This window comes from Podarcis melisellensis (assembly GCF_964234715.1).
Source record: "Podarcis melisellensis genome assembly, chromosome: 1".
Classification (NCBI taxonomy): Eukaryota; Metazoa; Chordata; class Lepidosauria; order Squamata; family Lacertidae; genus Podarcis; species Podarcis melisellensis.
Genome location: NC_138528.1, coordinates 73,719,075 through 73,737,818, shown reverse-complemented (window position 1 = coordinate 73,737,818; position 18,744 = coordinate 73,719,075). Strand labels below are relative to the sequence as shown.

General features: G+C 44.3%; 1 protein-coding gene across 2 annotated transcripts in view; it reads left to right on the top strand.

The window, feature by feature from the left end:
• The window catches only part of LSP1 (lymphocyte specific protein 1), a 76,337-nt gene that overhangs the window by 32,255 nt on the left and 25,338 nt on the right, over positions 1–18,744 (top strand). For both annotated transcript variants that reach the window (XM_081904202.1, XM_081904203.1), the window contains exon 2: positions 16,415–16,567. In XM_081904202.1, coding sequence (XP_081760328.1) covers positions 16,415–16,567 — 153 coding nt within the window. The remainder of the gene's footprint in view (positions 1–16,414; positions 16,568–18,744) is intronic.

Sequence of the window (18,744 nt, the reverse complement as noted above, 5' to 3'; positions counted from 1 at the left end):
AATGAGTGTCATTTTTTTACATTTGTACTATAAGCTAGTTTCTAGAAAGACTTGGAATAGTGTGGCCTGGGAAGAAGAGGGCTAAATAGAGATGAGCAGAGGGCCGCTTTTGCCTCCCAGGCCCGAGGTTCCCCACCACTGAGCCACAGTAAAATGTGCCGGAGGCACACGTCTCCAAACACACTGCTGGTGTGCACCAAGCAACAATGGGCAATGATGACTCCGTCACGCATCTCCACCTTGGGCTTGGAATCAAGTGTCTCCCTTCCACACCTCATATGTTTCCTGCAGAAAACATCAAACCGACCACAGCGAACAAAACTGCTGGCTGTCATTCTTGATGCTAAAGAGAATGCAGCTAAAAGTTCACTCCTAACCATGACTACTCAGAAGGATGACCTATTGAATTCAATGGGACAGGCATTCAGTTATGTAGGGTCAGAACTGCAGCCTCAGTTCTAGAAGCATGGGGCAGGAGTGCATTCTACTGTAAGAACTAGCTTCTGTCAAGTTGTGAGAGGAGGCTAGGCAAAACAGGTATAGGCAAAAGTTAAGTCATAGCCAGTGCGGGAATAGCACGGGTGGAGGCCAGTTCATTAGGGTAGATGAGGAACTGCCCACCAACCTCAGCCCGTCCCCACCAATCTTTCTTCTTACTGACAACCATGCATGGGGTGGAACTGGCTGTCAGTTTCCTCCTCCTCCTTCGTCCCACAGTTGACTTGGTAGAACTTGACAGGGAAGAACATGGCAGTGAAACTAGAGCTAGTTGGCTCCACCAGTCATTGGTTCTGACTCCCAACTACTTTTGACCGCCCTCTTTTCTGCCCCAATGAGCACCAGCCACCATTGGCAGAGTATCTGAGTTGTTCCTAGGAATATGAATATGTGAAAATAGGAAGCTGCTTGGCACTGAGCTTGACCAATCGTACCTCCTGCCCAGTATTGTCTACACTGACTGGCCGCAGCTCTCCAGGGTTTCAAGGAGGGTTTTTCTCAGCCATACCAAGAGATGCTGGCAACCTTCTGCATGCAGAATTCATATGGTCCATCCAATTCTTTTGTTAGTTGTGAACATCCTTTCAGACCACAGATGGGAAAATGGTCTCTAGTCTCCTACATAAAAGGGTGTTTGTTAAATATATGAATGACAGTAATCACAGATAGTTATCAGTTAGCAACATTTGGTCAAGTAATGGGTTAGATGTATAAATTAAAACATTTTGATTTAAAATATTTGTGCTCCCAGTTAATTGGACAACACATTTTTTTGGTGGGGGGGGGGAAGGTTACTTTATTGGCCTGAATATAAGCCGCACCCGAATATAAGCTGCTCCCTTAAAATTCTGCAGGCACTCACACCTGCTCTGTTTTACTGTATGTCTGTTTCAGCAGTGATATTGTAAAAGCCCATTTTTGTAAGGTTGTGAATTTAAGCCGCACGTTAACTTTTCACGGTCAGAATTTGGAGCAAAAGTGAGCCTTATATTCAGGCCAATATGGTATTATTTTTACTATAATAACATTGACAAGGACAGGGGCCCATTGTATTTCCCGTTCTGTCTCAAATTGAAGGCTGCTTGGTGATCATGCCTGCTGTGACACAGACTAGTATCATCAAAAAGCAAAGAACTTGTGCTTTTGCACTTAAAACATAACTATTGCTTTGTTCATGTGCAAAGTTATGCAGATGCAATCCATTACCTAGTGAAAGAATTATATGATTTATCAACTAAGATGTTGAAATGAGGCGGTGGGGAATCCTAATCGTTATCCATACAGTAGCATCCTTTTGGCTACAATCCTCTTCACACTTACCTGGGATTAATGAGACTTATGGTACTTCTGGAATGTAGATATGCACTAGACTGCACTGTGTATTAGTGATCATAGCAAGCTCAGTGGCTTTCACCCTCTTCCATTTACAGAGGGCAATACTGAGGCACAGTGAAAGCTTTGTAGTTTGGAGAAGATGCTGAACATTCTCTGTTCAGCAGAGAACCCTGACCCTCTCCCAGAACTGCAGTTCCCAGGTTTTCCTGGGGAGAGGAAATAGCCATTTAAACCAGTTAAAATCTTTGACCTGTAACTTCCAATACCGTGCACCAAGTCATGAGCAAAGACAGGAACAGAACAAGGAGCTCTGACACTCATGCACAAAGAACTCTTTTACATCTGAACAAGTTAGCAAATGACAGGAAAAAAACAATTTGGTGCTGATACAAAAATTGAGTGGTGAGTACGCAGTGCTGGACACATCTAAGGTTGGTGTGCTGCCTGCCTCTGGGGTTGCAAGGTGGAAAGTACCCTGAGCCGAGCTTAGCTCAAGCTGCTATTTAAATGGTTGGATTCCTCTTCAGCTGGGCATTCATGAGATACCCCCATTCCACTCCTGATGCCCACCTGTCCCTTGGAAGCCTGATAGCTAAGTCCCCTCTTGTCAGTGTAAGAATATGAGCTGTCCCCCTCTCTGAATACTGTATGTGTTCATTCCCAGAATTTCCAAACACGGTGGGTTGCTGTATCCCTAGTGCTGCAGCTGCCTTCTTCCCAGCCCTTAGCTGTGTGTCACACCTCTAACTATGTGCAAGGACTCCTCGTGGCATGTCTGGTGTCAATGGACTGCAGTATCACTATGTCAGTAACCTCCTGAATCAGAGGGATCTCCAACGGACACAAGCTATCTTGGACTCAAGTGGGACTTCTTGACAGAGAACTCAATGAAATCCAGCCTGGGTACCGGAAAGATGCTTGAGTGATGGCTCTGGAAGAGTGAGGCTGGTCTACACATGCAGTTCAGAGAGTGGGCAGAATGGACTGTACCATTTCATATTGCAGGTGGGGGGGCTGCCAATTTTTGAATGTTTCACTTTTAAAGGATCTCATGGGGTGGGGGTGAGGAATCCAGCACATCAAGGGGAAAGGGTTTATCCTGCTTGGTGGGGGATAACCTTGAGCTCCTTGAAGGAAAGGCAGGATATACGGTAAATGCAATAAAAAAGAAGTGTGGCAAGAGATGCAATGGGGGCATCTCCCTTCATTGCATCCGTATGATTGAGGGTATGTGGGTAGATTATCCAGGCTGGCAACCCTACCCCTCCGAAAGCCCTTATAAATTTTCAATCTCTGAGTCAGCATACAAATCTAGACTTGTGAAGCTGTGTCCGAGGCATTAATGCACACATTCTTAAGCGTTGCCTTCAGCCATTCTAGACTCTTTGTGTGACAGAAGAAGTTGATTCACTTCAATCCACTCTGAACTGCATGGTGCCACAGTGGCTATAATCAGTGACCTACTAAGTCGTTCAGTGTCTGCAGCCCCCTTGCTCACCGAAGAACTATGGAATCTGGGCATGCTGCCAGCTGGACAAGTTTAACATCTGATCCCCAAGTGATAGGGATTTTTCCACCCTAGTGGTCTTTGCATGAGGGCTACCAATATCTTTAGAAATGCATCCGATGCTAGACAGCTTCAGAGTGCAAGTACCAAATGAAGCACAACTTCATTTTAAACATCCTTTGAACTGGCTCTTGGTTTCCCTGTAGTATGTACGCTAACCAGGGACTTAGCTTTAATCCTCAGTGTCCCACTAAGCAGCTTGTGCCCTATTATATCAGGAAGCCTGCTAGTCTGGGAAGGCTCTCCAGGGGTCTTTCCTCTGAGCCTCCTTTCATCATTCATATTTTGCATTCTGAAATATGTCTCATCTTGCCTTGCAGGCTTGTGGAACGTGTAAATCAACTGTTTCAGGCTGTCACTGCCCATCACTTTCCCAATTGACAGCTTCTCTTGTTAGAAGAATCTAACGTCGTGGCTGGCAGGATGTCTTTAATTGTTGAGGGTTTTGTTCTTTCTTTTTTAAAAAATCAAATCAAATATTTAGCATGGCATATGTTATTCCTTGCATTTCAATTTTCTAGCTAGCTTGTACTGCGATTTCACATTGCTCCTCTTACGCAGACCCTGCATTTCTTGCGCAAGACTTATGCTCAGTTACCTTCCACCCACTAGCCAGTGGGGAAAATGAATAAATCTGGATGCCACAATTCCCAAGTTGGGAGCCTACAATGTATGCAGGCATGAGCTGAATCATGTATGAGAAGGATTCTGATATCTGTGGAGAACAAACACTGTTTGGCAAATGCAACTGCGGGACAGGCGAATGATTGATGAGAGACCATTATAGCGGCTAAGGAGAGAATGGAGATAAACACTGGGAAAAAATGGAGTAAAAAATACTGTATTCACAACTGGCTTGTTAAAATGGCCGTCAACCACCTTTTACCTGACAAATATGTTAACTGTCCCATTAAGGGAGTCATCAGGCAAAAAACGGCCGCCTTTTTCTTTGTGCCCTTGATATCAAAGAAGCCATCCCAGATATTGTATTCCATTTGGAAATTGAGCTAGTGCTGCAACCCACATAGGGATACCAACTCTTTGTTGCCTTTTACACTATGAAGCAGGGGTGGGGTGGGGCTTTTCCATTCTAAGAGCTACTTTCCCTTCTGAGGGCCAAATGCCAGTTCAGGGCTGGGCAAAAGTAGGTAGCAAAAGAGGTAACCAATCTTTGTCCTCAGAAGAGTTTCAGGGACCAAGCTGGAGAGGCCAGGGCTGTCCCTTGTGCCCTCGGTTTCAAAACTCTTGTAGGGCTCTGGCTACTCTGGGAAGTAGCAATTATAGTGGTACCTCGGGTTACATACGCTTCAGGTTACAGACTCCGCTAAGCCAGAAATATTGCTTCAGGTTAAGAACTTTGCTTCAGGATAAGAACAGGATAAGCTCCGGTGGCGCGGCGGCAGCAGGAGGCCCCATTAGCTAAAGTAGTGCTTCAGGTTAAGAACAGTTTCAGGTTAACTACGGACCTCCGGAACGAATGAAGTACTTAACCTGAGGTACCACTGTATCTGAAAAGCTGGTCTCCCTACCTCTGAACCAATCAGACACTCAGTGGTGGACCTTGGGATCTCAAATTTCAGCAGCACCCTGTGTGATGCTGAAATTCCCCCTGCCCCTCACCTTCCATTCTACAACATAGCTGTGGTGCTCCCAAGGCTCTGTGCGCAGTGCCACTGAACCAGTCACACTCCCCCAAATCCACCTCTGAGGTGAGGCTCTGGCCACGATGTATCGCATTTCACTTACAATTGGTCAGTTTCAGTTAGGTAGGCTAGGGTGGTGAGCTTCCCCTTCCTGGCTCTATCCTCGTGTTGACAATATGTTAGTTAGAAACAGTATGATTTAGAACGTTTTCAGGCAACTCCATTTGGGGGTCTCCTTTCCATCTTCCCTCCAGTCACTCTTAATCCTGCAGTTCTTGAACTCAGGTCCACAGAAGACATGCTCCAATTCATTCTTGAGTCATCCAGCAAGATATGCTATGTAAGAGAAGCGGGCAAGGACAGACCCCTATTTTCAGCTCATCCCCAAGGCCTGAAAGAAGGCTCACATTTGTCTCTCGTCCTTTTGTGTGAAAGGTGTGGGCAGACAAGCCAGTAAAAGGGGGTGGGCGTGGAATGGGGTCAGAGGAAATGGGTGCTGGCTCTATTTTTAGCAGGACAGACAGAGCTAGGCTAGAGGAAGATGCTCCCTGTGGAGGTTTTTGGGGGTGTGGGGTGGGGTGCGGGGGAATGCTCTGTTTTGTTCCACATAACAATGCGACTGTCATCTTGTGTACTACAGAACTAGAAATGCAAAAGGGTCATACAGTTAAGCCACCCACTTGTACCATAAATATCTGAGCACATTCCGACACAGTTAATGATGCTTTGTAATAAATTCATGCCTTCGGAGACCCAATGTTTGGTCTGAGTCCCTAAAAACATAACCTATCGTTGTTTCCCTTTTTCATACAGGAAATCACTGCCAGGAGCTTGCAGCGCATGAACAGTGTGACATTTTAATTTGACATTAGGACATTGGGGAAAGTTGGCAGAGCCAGGGGCTGGAGTCAGACTATGAAAGGTGGACACAAATTGTGGTGAAAGAGCTTCAGGTGGAAGATGAGCCAGAGGACGTCAAGGTTAAATTATTCCCAGTGTCTGCACAGCACCACTGGATTGTTGTGCATTTGCTGGGAAGCATTTGGTGTAGAAAATACATTTAGCCATCCATTTAAAAAGGAAATGATATACTAGAGGGGGTTATTTATTTCAGGAATTTAATATATGGAACTAATTCTACTATGCTGGTTAGCTAATGAGTGTAAAATGCCCCAGTAACTGTTGTAATCTATTCATTCTGTTTCCTCGCTAAGGAAGCCACTCTACAAAGCATTTACTTGAGGAAATCATTTATAGCATTGCAATAGCAATGAGTGTGGAGATTACAGAACACCCTAAAGGTAAACTAGTGGAATTGTCTGTAAAGAGCTATTGAAGTGCTTGCTTGGGTGAAACCTGCATATAATTGCATTTTTCTCATTTACATAGACACTAAAATTAAAAAAAAAAAGTATTAAAATAGAGTGAAAATACACATGCAAGGAAAGCAAGTGCCTGATGAATTCTGAAACATGTTTACACAAAGAATCTAGAAGGCTTCAAACATAATTAACTCAGGATTATTTGATCCTGCACCAACCTCTGTCTACATAAACAAGGAATTCCAGGGTGTTTCAAGCAGGAACCCTTGCTGACTATATGTAAATTTAGAGTTGATCCAAGCCAGCATGGTACAGTGGTTAGAGCAGGCATAGGCAAACCCCGCCCCTCCAGATGTTTGGGACTACAATTCCCATCATCCCTCACTAACAGGACCAGTGGTCAGGGGTGATGGGAATTATAGTCCCAAATATCTGGAGGGCCAGAGTTTGCCTATATCTGGGTTAGAGTGTCAAACTAGGACCTAGGAGACCAGGTTCAAATCCCCACTTGGGCCAGTCGCTCTCCCTCGCAGCCTAAGCTACCTCACAGAGCTGTTGAGGGAATGAGAAGGGGTGAACCATCTTGAGCTCCTTGGAGAAAAAGGTGTAATATAAATACAATATGAGAAGGGGTGAACCATCTTGAGCTCCTTGGAGAAAAAGGTGTAATATAAATACAATAAAGGAATAAATAAATTTTGCTGCCTTATTATTGAGCACTCCTGCATCCCTACTCCTGCATCAAGGTGCATAGTAACCAAGCATAGTAACCCTTGCAGTAAAAAATGCATTGATAATAAAGTAAATGAGTAGCGATTTGCTCTCTTTTTGTGACATCCACACTTTGTCCAATGGCAGGGCTAGGCTGATATTCTGGTTTGACAGTTCTATACAAAATGTGTACATCACATGGATTGCATTTGAGCTTTGTATTTGTGTATTCGTAAGCACTCCGTCTCTTTAAACTGAATAAAATATCTTTCCTTAATCATCTCTCTAGTGTGTTTTGAAGAGAGACGTGAATGAAAGGCCCATGCCCACAGTTCAGATATGACACACAGTGAATGTGTATTGTGTTTGGTAGCATATTTGTCTTCTGCCACAAATCAACCAACCAACCAAAATACAGGCCATGTTACATGACACACGATGGGGAGGCACATTGCATCCTGGAGTTATACATTTTACAACAAAAAGATGGGTCAGGGTGAGGGGAGCTGAACCTAGCCTCTCCCATCTTACCTCCATGGGCACTTTTGCTCCCAGATTGGATGCCAAAAGTGTGCTGAGCTGGAGAAGAGCAGGCATTAACTGATAAGAGTGCAGACAGGCAAAGTGAAATGAAGAAGGGAGCAGGGTTCGATTCCCCACATCCATGGGTGCAGTGTGTGTGTGTGTGTGTGTGTGTGTGTGAGAAAGAGAGAGAGAGAATTAGACCCCTATTTGCTCCTACCTCTTTATCAGAATAAACAGAGGAGGCTGCCCTGTTATGTCTAGGTAAGCCCCAGGTCTCTAGATTACTCTGTATTCCATGCCCATTTGCGCATCAGAGATTGCAATCCTGCTAATGTTTCTACCATCACTTATCACTGAAAAGAGAAGTGAATCAAGACTCAAGAAGCTGTTTCTTTGTGTGTGCATGTGGGCTGAGACATTGATTGCTTTCTTTTAGCTCTTTCTCCTGTCTGATTCACCAGAAAGTGCAAACAACTGAGAAACTCAAGTGGATCAAGAAGGATAACTACCGTATTTTTTGCTCTATAAGACTCACTTTTTCCCTCCTAAAAAGTAAGGGGAAATGTGTGTGTGTCTTATGGAGTGAATGCCAGCTGCGCAGCTATCCCAGAAGCCAGAACAGCAAGAGGGATTGCTGCTTTCGCTGCGCAGCGATCCCTCTTCTTGTTCTGGCTTCTGAGATTCAGATTTTTTTTTTCTTGTTTTCCTCCTCCAAAAACTAGGTGCGTCTTATGGTCTGGTGCGTCTTATAGAGAGAAATACGGTAATTGTGCAAAGGGGGCCAAATAAAAAGAAAACATGTTTTTGATGTAATTCTTTTTCTTGGCTTTTCACTTTATCATCCCTTACAATGCAGACATAATACATATATGGCATAGTCCACAGGTGATTTTTTTATTTTTGCCTACAGAATTCCAAACTATATATTATGCTTAATGAGTAGTATGCTTTTGTTTATATGATTACAGGCTTGGGGGATTGTTACTGGGCCTGCAGCACATATTTCTTCCCTCTCCAGCAACCGTGACACCCCCACATCCCCTCTGCACAGAACATTGGAAAGTTTAGGGCCCACACCCAGAATATCTCTGGCTGAAACTGTGCATTATGGGAAAAATATGTTTAGATTCCTGGAAATGAAGAAGAAAGCTATGGCGTGATGTCATTGTGTTAGCATTTTCCCACTTGGCCTCTTCTGTGGGTGCTGGGGAAACACTAATGTGGTGAGATCATGCCACAACTGCTTAATACTGGGGTAACTTAGAGGAGAGGTCTTTCCATAATGTGTAGTGTGTGCCTGATAACAGCAGTCAGATGTGTTTATGTGCCCAGCCAATGCCACATGATTTTCAGAACCACAGACAATTGCACCCGCAAGCCAATCAACAAATCCTATGCAAAAATATATATTCCAGGAGGTGCACAGCTGTGGAGAAAAACAATTTTCCTTTGAATAAAGTCCTAGTGAGGTGTTCCTATATCAGCGTGGTGCAGGTAGTAGGGACAAGTGCCCTCGCCCTGCACTCTGCCATCTTTGTTGCCCTCCACAAGTTGGATGGTGACTGCAGTGTGAGCCAGCTCTGCTCATGTTGTAGACTCCCCACTCATCATCGAACCCTGATTTTCAAGGGTTCTAAAATCACAGGGAGCATGTAAGAGGAGAACAGGCTCCTTGTTGCAGCCAGAACACCTCCAAAAGAGGAAGGAAGAGCATTGCATGCAGGAATATATCTGTTATGTACTGAAGTTCTCACCCTGGGCCAGCAGGGGGATACTGTAGATAGTTTTCACTTAGGTCCACATATGCAAATAAAGAATTGAAAGTGACATTCAGTGATTGGATAGCTACAGAAAGTTGTTACTGTTGCATTGTAGTGGAGCTCTATATAAGCAGGCTGGCTGAACCCTTCAGTTCAGTTCTGTTCTGGCCTGTGAATAAACAAGAGCTGTTTGAAGAATCGCTGTGTCGTCTGATATGTTCCCCCACAACATAACAATATCAGACCTTTTTTATCCCTGTTGCAAGCAATCACCTTCCAGCTTGTGGAGGGGGATGGGGGTGAGAGAGCTTGTCCCCACTTCCTTTTCTGTGGGGTGTTAATCACATGGAGTAGGAACACCTGAAGTGGGCTTAAAATAGCTTCATCGCAGAGGAAGCACAATTTCCTGTCCAGCTGTAGCTGCAATGTTTCTCTTTGACTCATCTCACTCATGATGGAAACAGAGGACCATTTCTATCAAGATAACTATGCCACTTTAAGGATCTTGAGCAAGTTTTAAAACCCATACATCTCCACATAAAATGATCTCCACAAAAATTGTGGTTTTTGAGGAGAAGGTACTGCTGCCATCTTGCATTGATGTAGTGAGTTGAGTCAGCTGATGTGGACAAGGTTGCAACTTCTCCAAACTGGCAACAATTGGTGGTTCGTTCATATAAATAATGCAAACATGAATACATCTACTTTCTGCTACTGAAGTTGAACTAAAAGGAAGAACTTGATAATGGAGAGACAGGTGGAATCCGTAGGAGTGAGCTTGTTGCCAGGAGGATGCCATTTGGCAGAGCGCTGGTGCAGCCTATCTTTCAAGCATGTAGCTGTATCTTTTTTTTGCCTTTTTGTATGCGATGTCACTGGGCTACTGTTGTTCTTGAAGGAATTGTCCTTCAATTAAATTCCGTGCAGCCAGAGCAAAAGAAAGAGCAACAGATCATGAGCTTCTGAGGTCATGGAGGGAAAATTAGTCACATCCAACTGAGAAACAAAGGGAGCGGCGAAAGGAGGCTACAATGGCAATATAAATGCCTGTTACAACGTTCCTAATGGACTCCCAGTGGTCTAATCCAGGGCAAGGATGCATGCTAGATCTGGGAGGGGTGTTGTAATTCCCATTTTAAACCCTTGGTTTGACATTCTGGAAAAAGCGCAGTTTAAACAAAACGAGGATCCCAAATACATCTACTAAAATTGTGACTTTCTCTTCCTACTGGAACGGGGCAAGCTGGAAAATTTTGGATTAAGAGTGTTTCTGAATCAGGCCTTTTGTCAAGTATTGTCACATACATATGGGACAGAGGTCATGATGGAAAGTCCATGAATGACTTCATTTAGATTACTGTATTAGAGAGAGAAAAGCACACCACTTTGGCTTTCTGCCAGGGCCTAGACAACTATTTCCATGGAAACTGTGGAGAAAACAGTAAATATGAGCGCAGAATGAATTAAGATAGAGGTTTCTCAGGTCTTTACATCTGACAGTTTTGCTGTCTTTGTTTTTGGGTCTGTACGCCCAAGCTCAAAGTTATGGGGTGAAGCTTGAAAGCAGAAAGGGGAAAAGAAAGTGTCTGTTTACGCTGAAATACCTGTGTGTGTGTTTGTGTAGAGCACCCTCTATGTAGAGTTGCATCCAGTTGTGTCACTTCTCTGATAGCATTCATTTATTTAAATATTTTCATTCAGAAAAAGATCACAATGTGGTTTCCAAAAACCCAATAACAAAATTAAGCAACACAATATAAATGATAAAATGTGAAAAATTGAAATAGAAACAAAAACATATCCTAGAATATACCAGTACTTCCATGAACAAAAATGTGCTTAGGTGGTGACAGAAGCTCAAGGATGTAGTTGGCCATGTTACTAGGAGAAGGGAGTTCCCCCACTGCCCCCCATACTTGGCACCCCTGTTTTCTTATATGAATGACTTGATGTGTTTTTTTTGTGCTTGTCGTGTATGTAAACTGCTTTGAGATCTTGTAGACAGTACAGCAGTTTATAAATGGTAAAAAGGTAAAGGTACCCCTAACAGTTAAGTCCAGTTGCGAACGACTATGGGGTTACGTGCTCATCTCGCTCTATAGGCTGAAGGAGCTGGCATTTGTCCACAGACTGCTTCCGGGTCATGGGGCCAGCATGACTAAGCCGCTTCTGGTGAACCAGAGCAGCGCATGGAAACGCTGTTTACCTTCCTGCCAGAGTGGTACCTATTTATCTGCTTGCACTTTGACGTGCTTTCGAACTGCTAGGTGGGCAGGAGCAGGGACCGAGCAATGGAAGCTCATCCTGTCATGGATTTGAACCGCCGACCTTCTGATCGGCAAGTCCTAGGCTCTGTGGTTTAGACCACAGCGCCACCTGCGTCCCCTATAAATGGTAGTGATAATTAAATAACAAACACATACCGTAAGGGGAAATGTAAGGGGAAATGTGTGGAGCGAATGCAGGCTGTGCAACTATCCCAGAAGCCAGAACAGCAAGAGGGATTGCTGCTTTCACTGCGCAGCGATCCCTCTTGCTGTTCTGGCTTCTGAGATTCAGAATATATTTTTTCTTGTTTTCCTCCTCCAAAAACTAGGTGCGTCTTATAGAGAGAAAAATACGGTACATTTGACAGCATTTGACCTGTAGAAGCTGGTATTTGACAGCTGTCATGATGTCAACAGAGCATATGCCATGATGCGGCATGCATCAATCAACATTTGATGGTCTCTAGCAGTGGACTTACAGTAGCAGCCATCATTTGGCCACAGCTGACAGCTGACATGTAGTAGCACACGTTATCTGACAATATTGGATAGATGGTTTGCAATAGGATTTAAGAAATTAACTTTGCTTTGCATTTACATTTGGATTTCAAATTTCAGTTTTGAAAATGACATTGGTATTTGGCCCACTGATGTTGATGCCGAAATCCAGATTTCAAAATGTCAGCATGTCTGTTTCACACGTTCCTTCTGAGGAGATGCCTTCGCTGTACAGTGGTACCTCGGGTTAGGTTCAGGTTACATACGCTTCAGGTTACAGACTCCGCTAACCCAGAATTAGTACCTCGGGTTAAGAACTTTGCTTCAGGATGAGAACAGAAATCGTGCAGTAGCGGCGCAGCGGCAGCAGGAGGCCCCATTAGCTAAAGTGGTGCTTCAGGTTAAGAACAGTTTTAAGTTCTTAAACCGAGGACGAATTAAGTTCTTAAACCGAGGTACCACTGTATTCTTTTCAGCACCTGCTTAAAACATTTTTGTTTAGGCAGGCCTATCCAGACATGTGTTATAACTTCTTTTACTGTTCATTTTAATTATCTTTAAATGTTTTTAAACTGTTTTAATAGGGGGAAAAACACTGGTAGTTTTAGTATCTCTTGTAAACCGCTTAGAGGCTTTGCTACAATCAAGCCATGTATCAACTTTGTTAAATAAATGAAATGAACTAAATTTGTGCTGCACCGACCTCGCCACTGCCTTGCCCCTCTATCTCCTGGTAAGCAGCACCACTGCAAGACCCTTCTCTGCTGGCCCTCATCTTAAAAATTAAAATATGTGAACCTGCACTTTTATTGCTTTTTTGGGCTGAGAAATGCTGGTTGGTTTGTGGGTTTTGCATGCAGGCATTCATCCTGCTGGTATGTTTTGCAGAAACCAGCGTGGTCTGCTGCTAAAAGAGGGGAAGAACGGGGCTGGCACCAGAACCCATGTTATCACCCATGTTGGAATGTTACGGAAACCTTATCGTTTCCTCAGGGATCTGAGGGGTAGTTCTGCTGACAGAGAATTTTATTATCTGGTGACTGGGACGTTCTGAGAGGAGTTTTATGTCAAAATTTTAATCTTCTGTTGGGGAGGAAGGAAAAACAGCATGTAGCAGAGTTGGTTCGGGAGGCTTGCGGGATGATAGCACTGGGTGTCCTCCTCCAACTTTCTCACACACATACCTCTCCACTCCATTTGTAGCAATGGTACAGCTTGGCTCAGGAATTCTGACTAAATTACTATGTTTCTAAGAAAACATGTCAAAGTCCCTCACCATTCACAATTCTCCCTCCCTTGTGGAGACTGAATGGCGGCCCAGACTTTTCTGCTCTTTTCTTGGCCTCTCTCCCTGTCAGAATCAGCATTTTCTGAGTGTCGTTTATTTCACTTAGTTTCAATTTACTTTGTTCTCGTTTAAATCTCAGTTTAAGTCTGCCTCTAATAGCCCAAGTGGCTGAATTTACTTGTGCAGTGATGCAACAGGGATGTGAAACCCAGTCTCACCCGCCCCTTCTGTGAAATCTAGATGACATCATCTGCCAGAACAAAAGGATAACTGATGGAATTTCCTTGCTCTGGCAAGTGAATGAGGTGATGAGGAGGCTTTCAAGTTTATTTGTGACAGAGGCACCATGGCTGCACACGAATGCCCAGGCTCCTAGGGAGGAGATTGTGGTTGCGTTCTGCTTTACCACTCATTTTGCTGCCGTGCTACACTGAGCTAAGCCATGTTTTGACTTAGATTGTTGTCTGAACCCAGGCTTGTAATTTGTTGTTGTTGTTGTTTAGTCGTTTAGTCGTGTCCGACTCTTCGTGACCCCATGGAGCAGAGCACGCCAGGCACTCCTGTCTTCCACTGCCTCCCGCAGTTTGGTCAGACTCATGCTGATAGCTTCGAGAACACTGTCCAACCATCTCGCCCTCTGTCGTCCCCTTCTCCTTGTGCCCTCCATCTTTCCCAACATCAGGGTCTTTTCCAGGGAGTCTTCTCTTCTCATGAGGTGGCCAAAGTATTGGAGCCTCAGCTTCACGATCTGTCCTTCCAGTGAGCACTCAGGGCTGATTTCCTTCAGAATTGATAGGTTTGATCTTATTGAAGTCCATGGAACTCTCAGGAGTCTCCTCCAGCACCATAATTCAAAAGCATCAATTCTTTGGCTACCAGCCTTCTTTATGGTCCAGCTCTCACTTCCATACATCACTACTGGGAGAACCATAGCTTTAACTAGATGGACCTTTGTTGGCAAAGTGATGTCTCTGCTTTTTATGATGCTGTCTAGGTTTGTCAATGCTTTTCTCCCAAGAAGCAGGCGTCTTTTAATTTTGTGACTGCTGTCACCATCTGCAGTGATCATGGAGCCCACAGGCTTGTGATTTAGCTTTCTCTAACTATAAACTGTAACCAATGTTTGTTCTTGGTTTACAGTTATTGGTTTGCCCAGGAGAGCTAAAATATCAGCCCAGGTTTGTGCAGCGCACTAAGCCAAAACGCAGCAAAATGACCAGGCAGAAGCAACATGGCTGCAGTCTCTTCCCCAGTAGCCTGCACACTCGTGCATGTGCTCTGTGCCATGTTTGGCTTAGTGTGATGTGTGAACCAGACCATATGCTAGAATAAATTGGAGAATGTGGAAGACTATCAAGCAGAGACTGGATACTTCTTTCCTTTTATTTGATAGGGTTCCTGCTTCCACACTAGCACTTTAAATGGTAACAGTGCTTTGTGAGATGGTTTGCATTTCTAATGAAATGCCAAAGGCTGCAGTTCATTTGGCTAAATATGTTTTACATGTTGAATGTATGCAGTCACAAGTAAGCTGCAGTGAGTTCCATGACATGTACTCCTATCATAGGCTGCTTCCTTTATATTTAATTAAATGAATTATGCATTTAATTGTGTAGTTGATAAAGCTTTATGGTTTTGCTGTGATTCCCTTTTATGCAAGCTGCTTTGGGAGGATCTATGCTCTTGAAAAGGGGCACAAACATATCATTAGAACAAACCAAGGAACAAACTACACAAAGCATACTTTAGCTGAGCACGCTCTTGGTTTGGGCATGCCTTATATTTCAAAGGGATGGTGGTGAGGCCCAACAAACTTGGCTTGTGTCCCAGGTAAAGGGAGTGCTGGTGCAAGAGTTCCATTGAAAATATTATTGGAAAGGTAACAAGGTTGACCTCCACTACGCTAGAGGTAGGAATACTTCAGCTAGCTGTGCATAGAGTTGCTAGAGTAGAAGCTATGTTAGCGATCGGCTTCCACTACAGGTAATTTTATGATCAACACAATTGCTGTGCAGCACAGCACCTCAGAAGCAATATAGCACACAAAGCAGCTGGTCGGGGGTGGGAGTGGGGTTCCTGTGCTAGGTTCCTGTCAGGTAACTGCTGTTATTTACCAAGAAGGGGAGGGAAGGTCTATGCTGGGCAGATGCTCTACCAGCAAGGCTGGATTGGCTCTGCTGGTGCATTTGCACCTTACCTCGCAGCCAAGACCATATAACACCGGTCCTGAAAGACCTACATTGGCTCTCGGTACATTTCTGAGCACATTTCAAAGTGTTGGTGCTGAACAGTAAAGCCCTAAACGACCTCAGCCCAGTATACCTGAAGGAGCGTCTCCACCCCCATTGTTCAGCCTGGACACTGAGGTCCAGCGCTGAGGGCCTTCTGGCGGTTCCCTCCCTGTGAGAAGTGAAGTTACAGGGAACCAGGCAGAGGGCCTTCTCGGTGGTGCTGCCTGCCCTGTGGAACACCCTCCCATCAGATGTCAAGGAAATAAACAACTATCTGACTTTTAGTAGACATAAGAAGGCAGCCCTGTTTAGGGAAGTTTTTAATGTTTGATGTTTTATCATGTTTTTAATATTCTGTTGGGAGCAACCCAGAGTGGCTGGGGAAACCCAACCAAATGGGCAGGGAATGAATGAATGAATGAATGAATGAATGAATGAATGAATGAATGAATACCAAACTCCTTACCCCTCCCCATCCCATCCATTTGCATTTTCTAGAAAGCTTCTTTATACTGCCTTGGACTACCTAGCTCAGTATTGTCTGCCCTGATTGGCACTGGAGGCTCTCCAGGGCTTCAGGTGGGGTCTCTTTCTCTTTCCTGGAGATGCTGGGGACTGAAGCTTTGGCCTGCAGAGCAGATGCTCTTCCACTGAGCTATGACAGTTGAGGATCTGTGCCGCTCATGGTGGTTTGGGCTTTGTATTTTCTCCATGCCACATAGCAACATACCTCTGCTTCACCTGACTTCACTTTCTCTGTGATCGATAGGCTGACGGCGCAATGGAGTGTGGAGGACGAGGAGGAAGCAGCCCGAGAGCGGCGCCGAAGGGAGCGTGAGAGGCAGCTGAGGACCCAAGCAGAAGAAGGCCTGACCACCACCAGCACTTCTTCCGAGAGTGGGGTGGCAGCGCAAGAAAGCCGGTGAGAAGCGACTGAGCATAAAATGACACACACACACACCTTATTCCAGTCCACTGTTAAAACACAAAATAAAATCTCACAGTTGTCAGCTGCTTGATGAAGAATTCTCCAGAACTCAACAGTATGTCCTCAAATAGAAGTTAATTCAATAAAAGTGACAAGGAATTGCTTTATTTGTGATGCATTTATATATGTATATATAGTTTTGCTTTGTTTTTATTTCATTTTAAGGAAATATTATTTACAGTTGTATTATTTTGTGCAATAAAATAATACAGTGGTACCTCGGGCTACATACGCTTCAGGTTACAGACTCCGCTAACCTAGAAATAGTACCTCGGGTTAGGAACTTTGCTTCAGGATGAGAACAGAAATCGTGCTCCGGTGGCGCGGTGGCAGCGGGAGGCCCCATTAGTGGTACCTCAGATTAAGAACAGTTTCAGGTTAAGAACAGACCTCCGGAACGAATTAAGAACTTAACCCGAAGTACCACTGTATAACATTTTTCAACCAACCAACCAACCAGCCAACCAACCAACCATCCAACCAACCAAACAATATGGTTACAATAATACTGAGGAAAACATGATTATTATCTGGCTTGGTACGCCAGCACTGTGTGCAGGCCAAATGAATCAGCTCCCATGTGGTTGGCTGCAATCTCATTATTTCAGGGAGAACAATAATTTCCTCTAGTGTTTGAGGTGGCAGTAATTGGGCTCTCCTCATTTAATCCCCACAACAACCCTGCCCTCGAGGTAGGTAGGTTAGGTTGAGAGGTGGCGACTGGCCCGAGGTCACCCAGTGAGGATTATGAGAAGCAGCCCCATGTTTCCCTCCCTTGTAAGTCAAAGGCAGAGGGAATTCAGCTGGTAGGTGAGGGAAGGTGAATCATTCTCTTGCTTGCCAGTTTTCCCTTGCAAATGTTTTCCCAAGTCATCTATAATATTTTCTCTCTCTCCCGGTCAGGCTCCAAAACTGAAAGTGTAAATGGGATGAAAATGGGATTTTTTTTCTGGGGGAGTGGGAGCAATTGCTGGAGAAAATGGGGTGGCTCAGTAATGGCTAAGCATCTATCCCTGCAACTTCCCTCCTCTCTCTCTCTCTCTCTCTCTCTCTCTCTCTCTCTCTCTCTCTCACACACACACACACACACACACACTCTCGAAATGCCCCCTTAGAAAGTGACCCCTTTGTAGTGTTGCATCTGAAGACTGGATATTGGAGGAGAAGTTAATACAAAGAGAGAGAAACTATGCTTCTAGTTATTTTTCTAAAAAAGAAAGGTTTTCATTTTCACTTAAAAAAATAGTTGACTTGATGGCTTCATGCCGCTCCCCACCCATTTCTCAGCCTTTTCTGCAGCTGTTGATCTGGCAGCAAAGGTCAACATATGAATACTGTCTTTCTCTTAAGTAAACTCAGCTCACACTTATGGTGACTCATCGTCTTCTTGTACCTTGGTGCACTAATCCCTCATTTCCAGGAAGGAAGGGGGCTTCTTGCAGCCACTTTCAATAAACAGCTGTGATAACTTCCCTGTAGGTCCAGATTATGCTTGTTGCACATCCTTTATTGTGTCCCTTACTCCAGACCATCAGAACCTCACAGAATGTCTTGGGCACCTCTCCACCTTCAGATGAGTATGATGAGTATACAGGACTGAGGGTGGGGGAATGGCAATGGCCCATGCCATCAACACCATGCCATGCTGGGCTTCCAGAGGCATCCAGCTGATGACTGTAAGGAGAAACAGACTAGCGTGGAATCTTAGATTCTTACTTCAGTACACTAGAATTATCCATGCAGCCTCAACCAAAAGACCAAGTCCAGGAAATACAGTATTTTGTGAGCTCATTTGCAAATCAGACCAATGATAGTCTCTCTTCAATACAGTATTTTACCAACTCAAACTCCCATTTTAATTTTCCTAGCTTTTTACAGTGATCTGAGTTGTGCAATATTTCACACAGTGAATTCAAGTTGTCATCATTCCTGTAATACTTGCAGACTTGTTAATATAACAGTATTGTCTCTTTCCTTGAATCTGTTTTCCAATTCATTGAGTGCAATGGTCAAGAACAATGTCATCAAGCCTTCTGAGCTCTAGTTCTCTTTCATTCCTTCCTTCAAAACTGACACCCTCACTGTCAATAAAACTGTCAGAAAACTTTTAT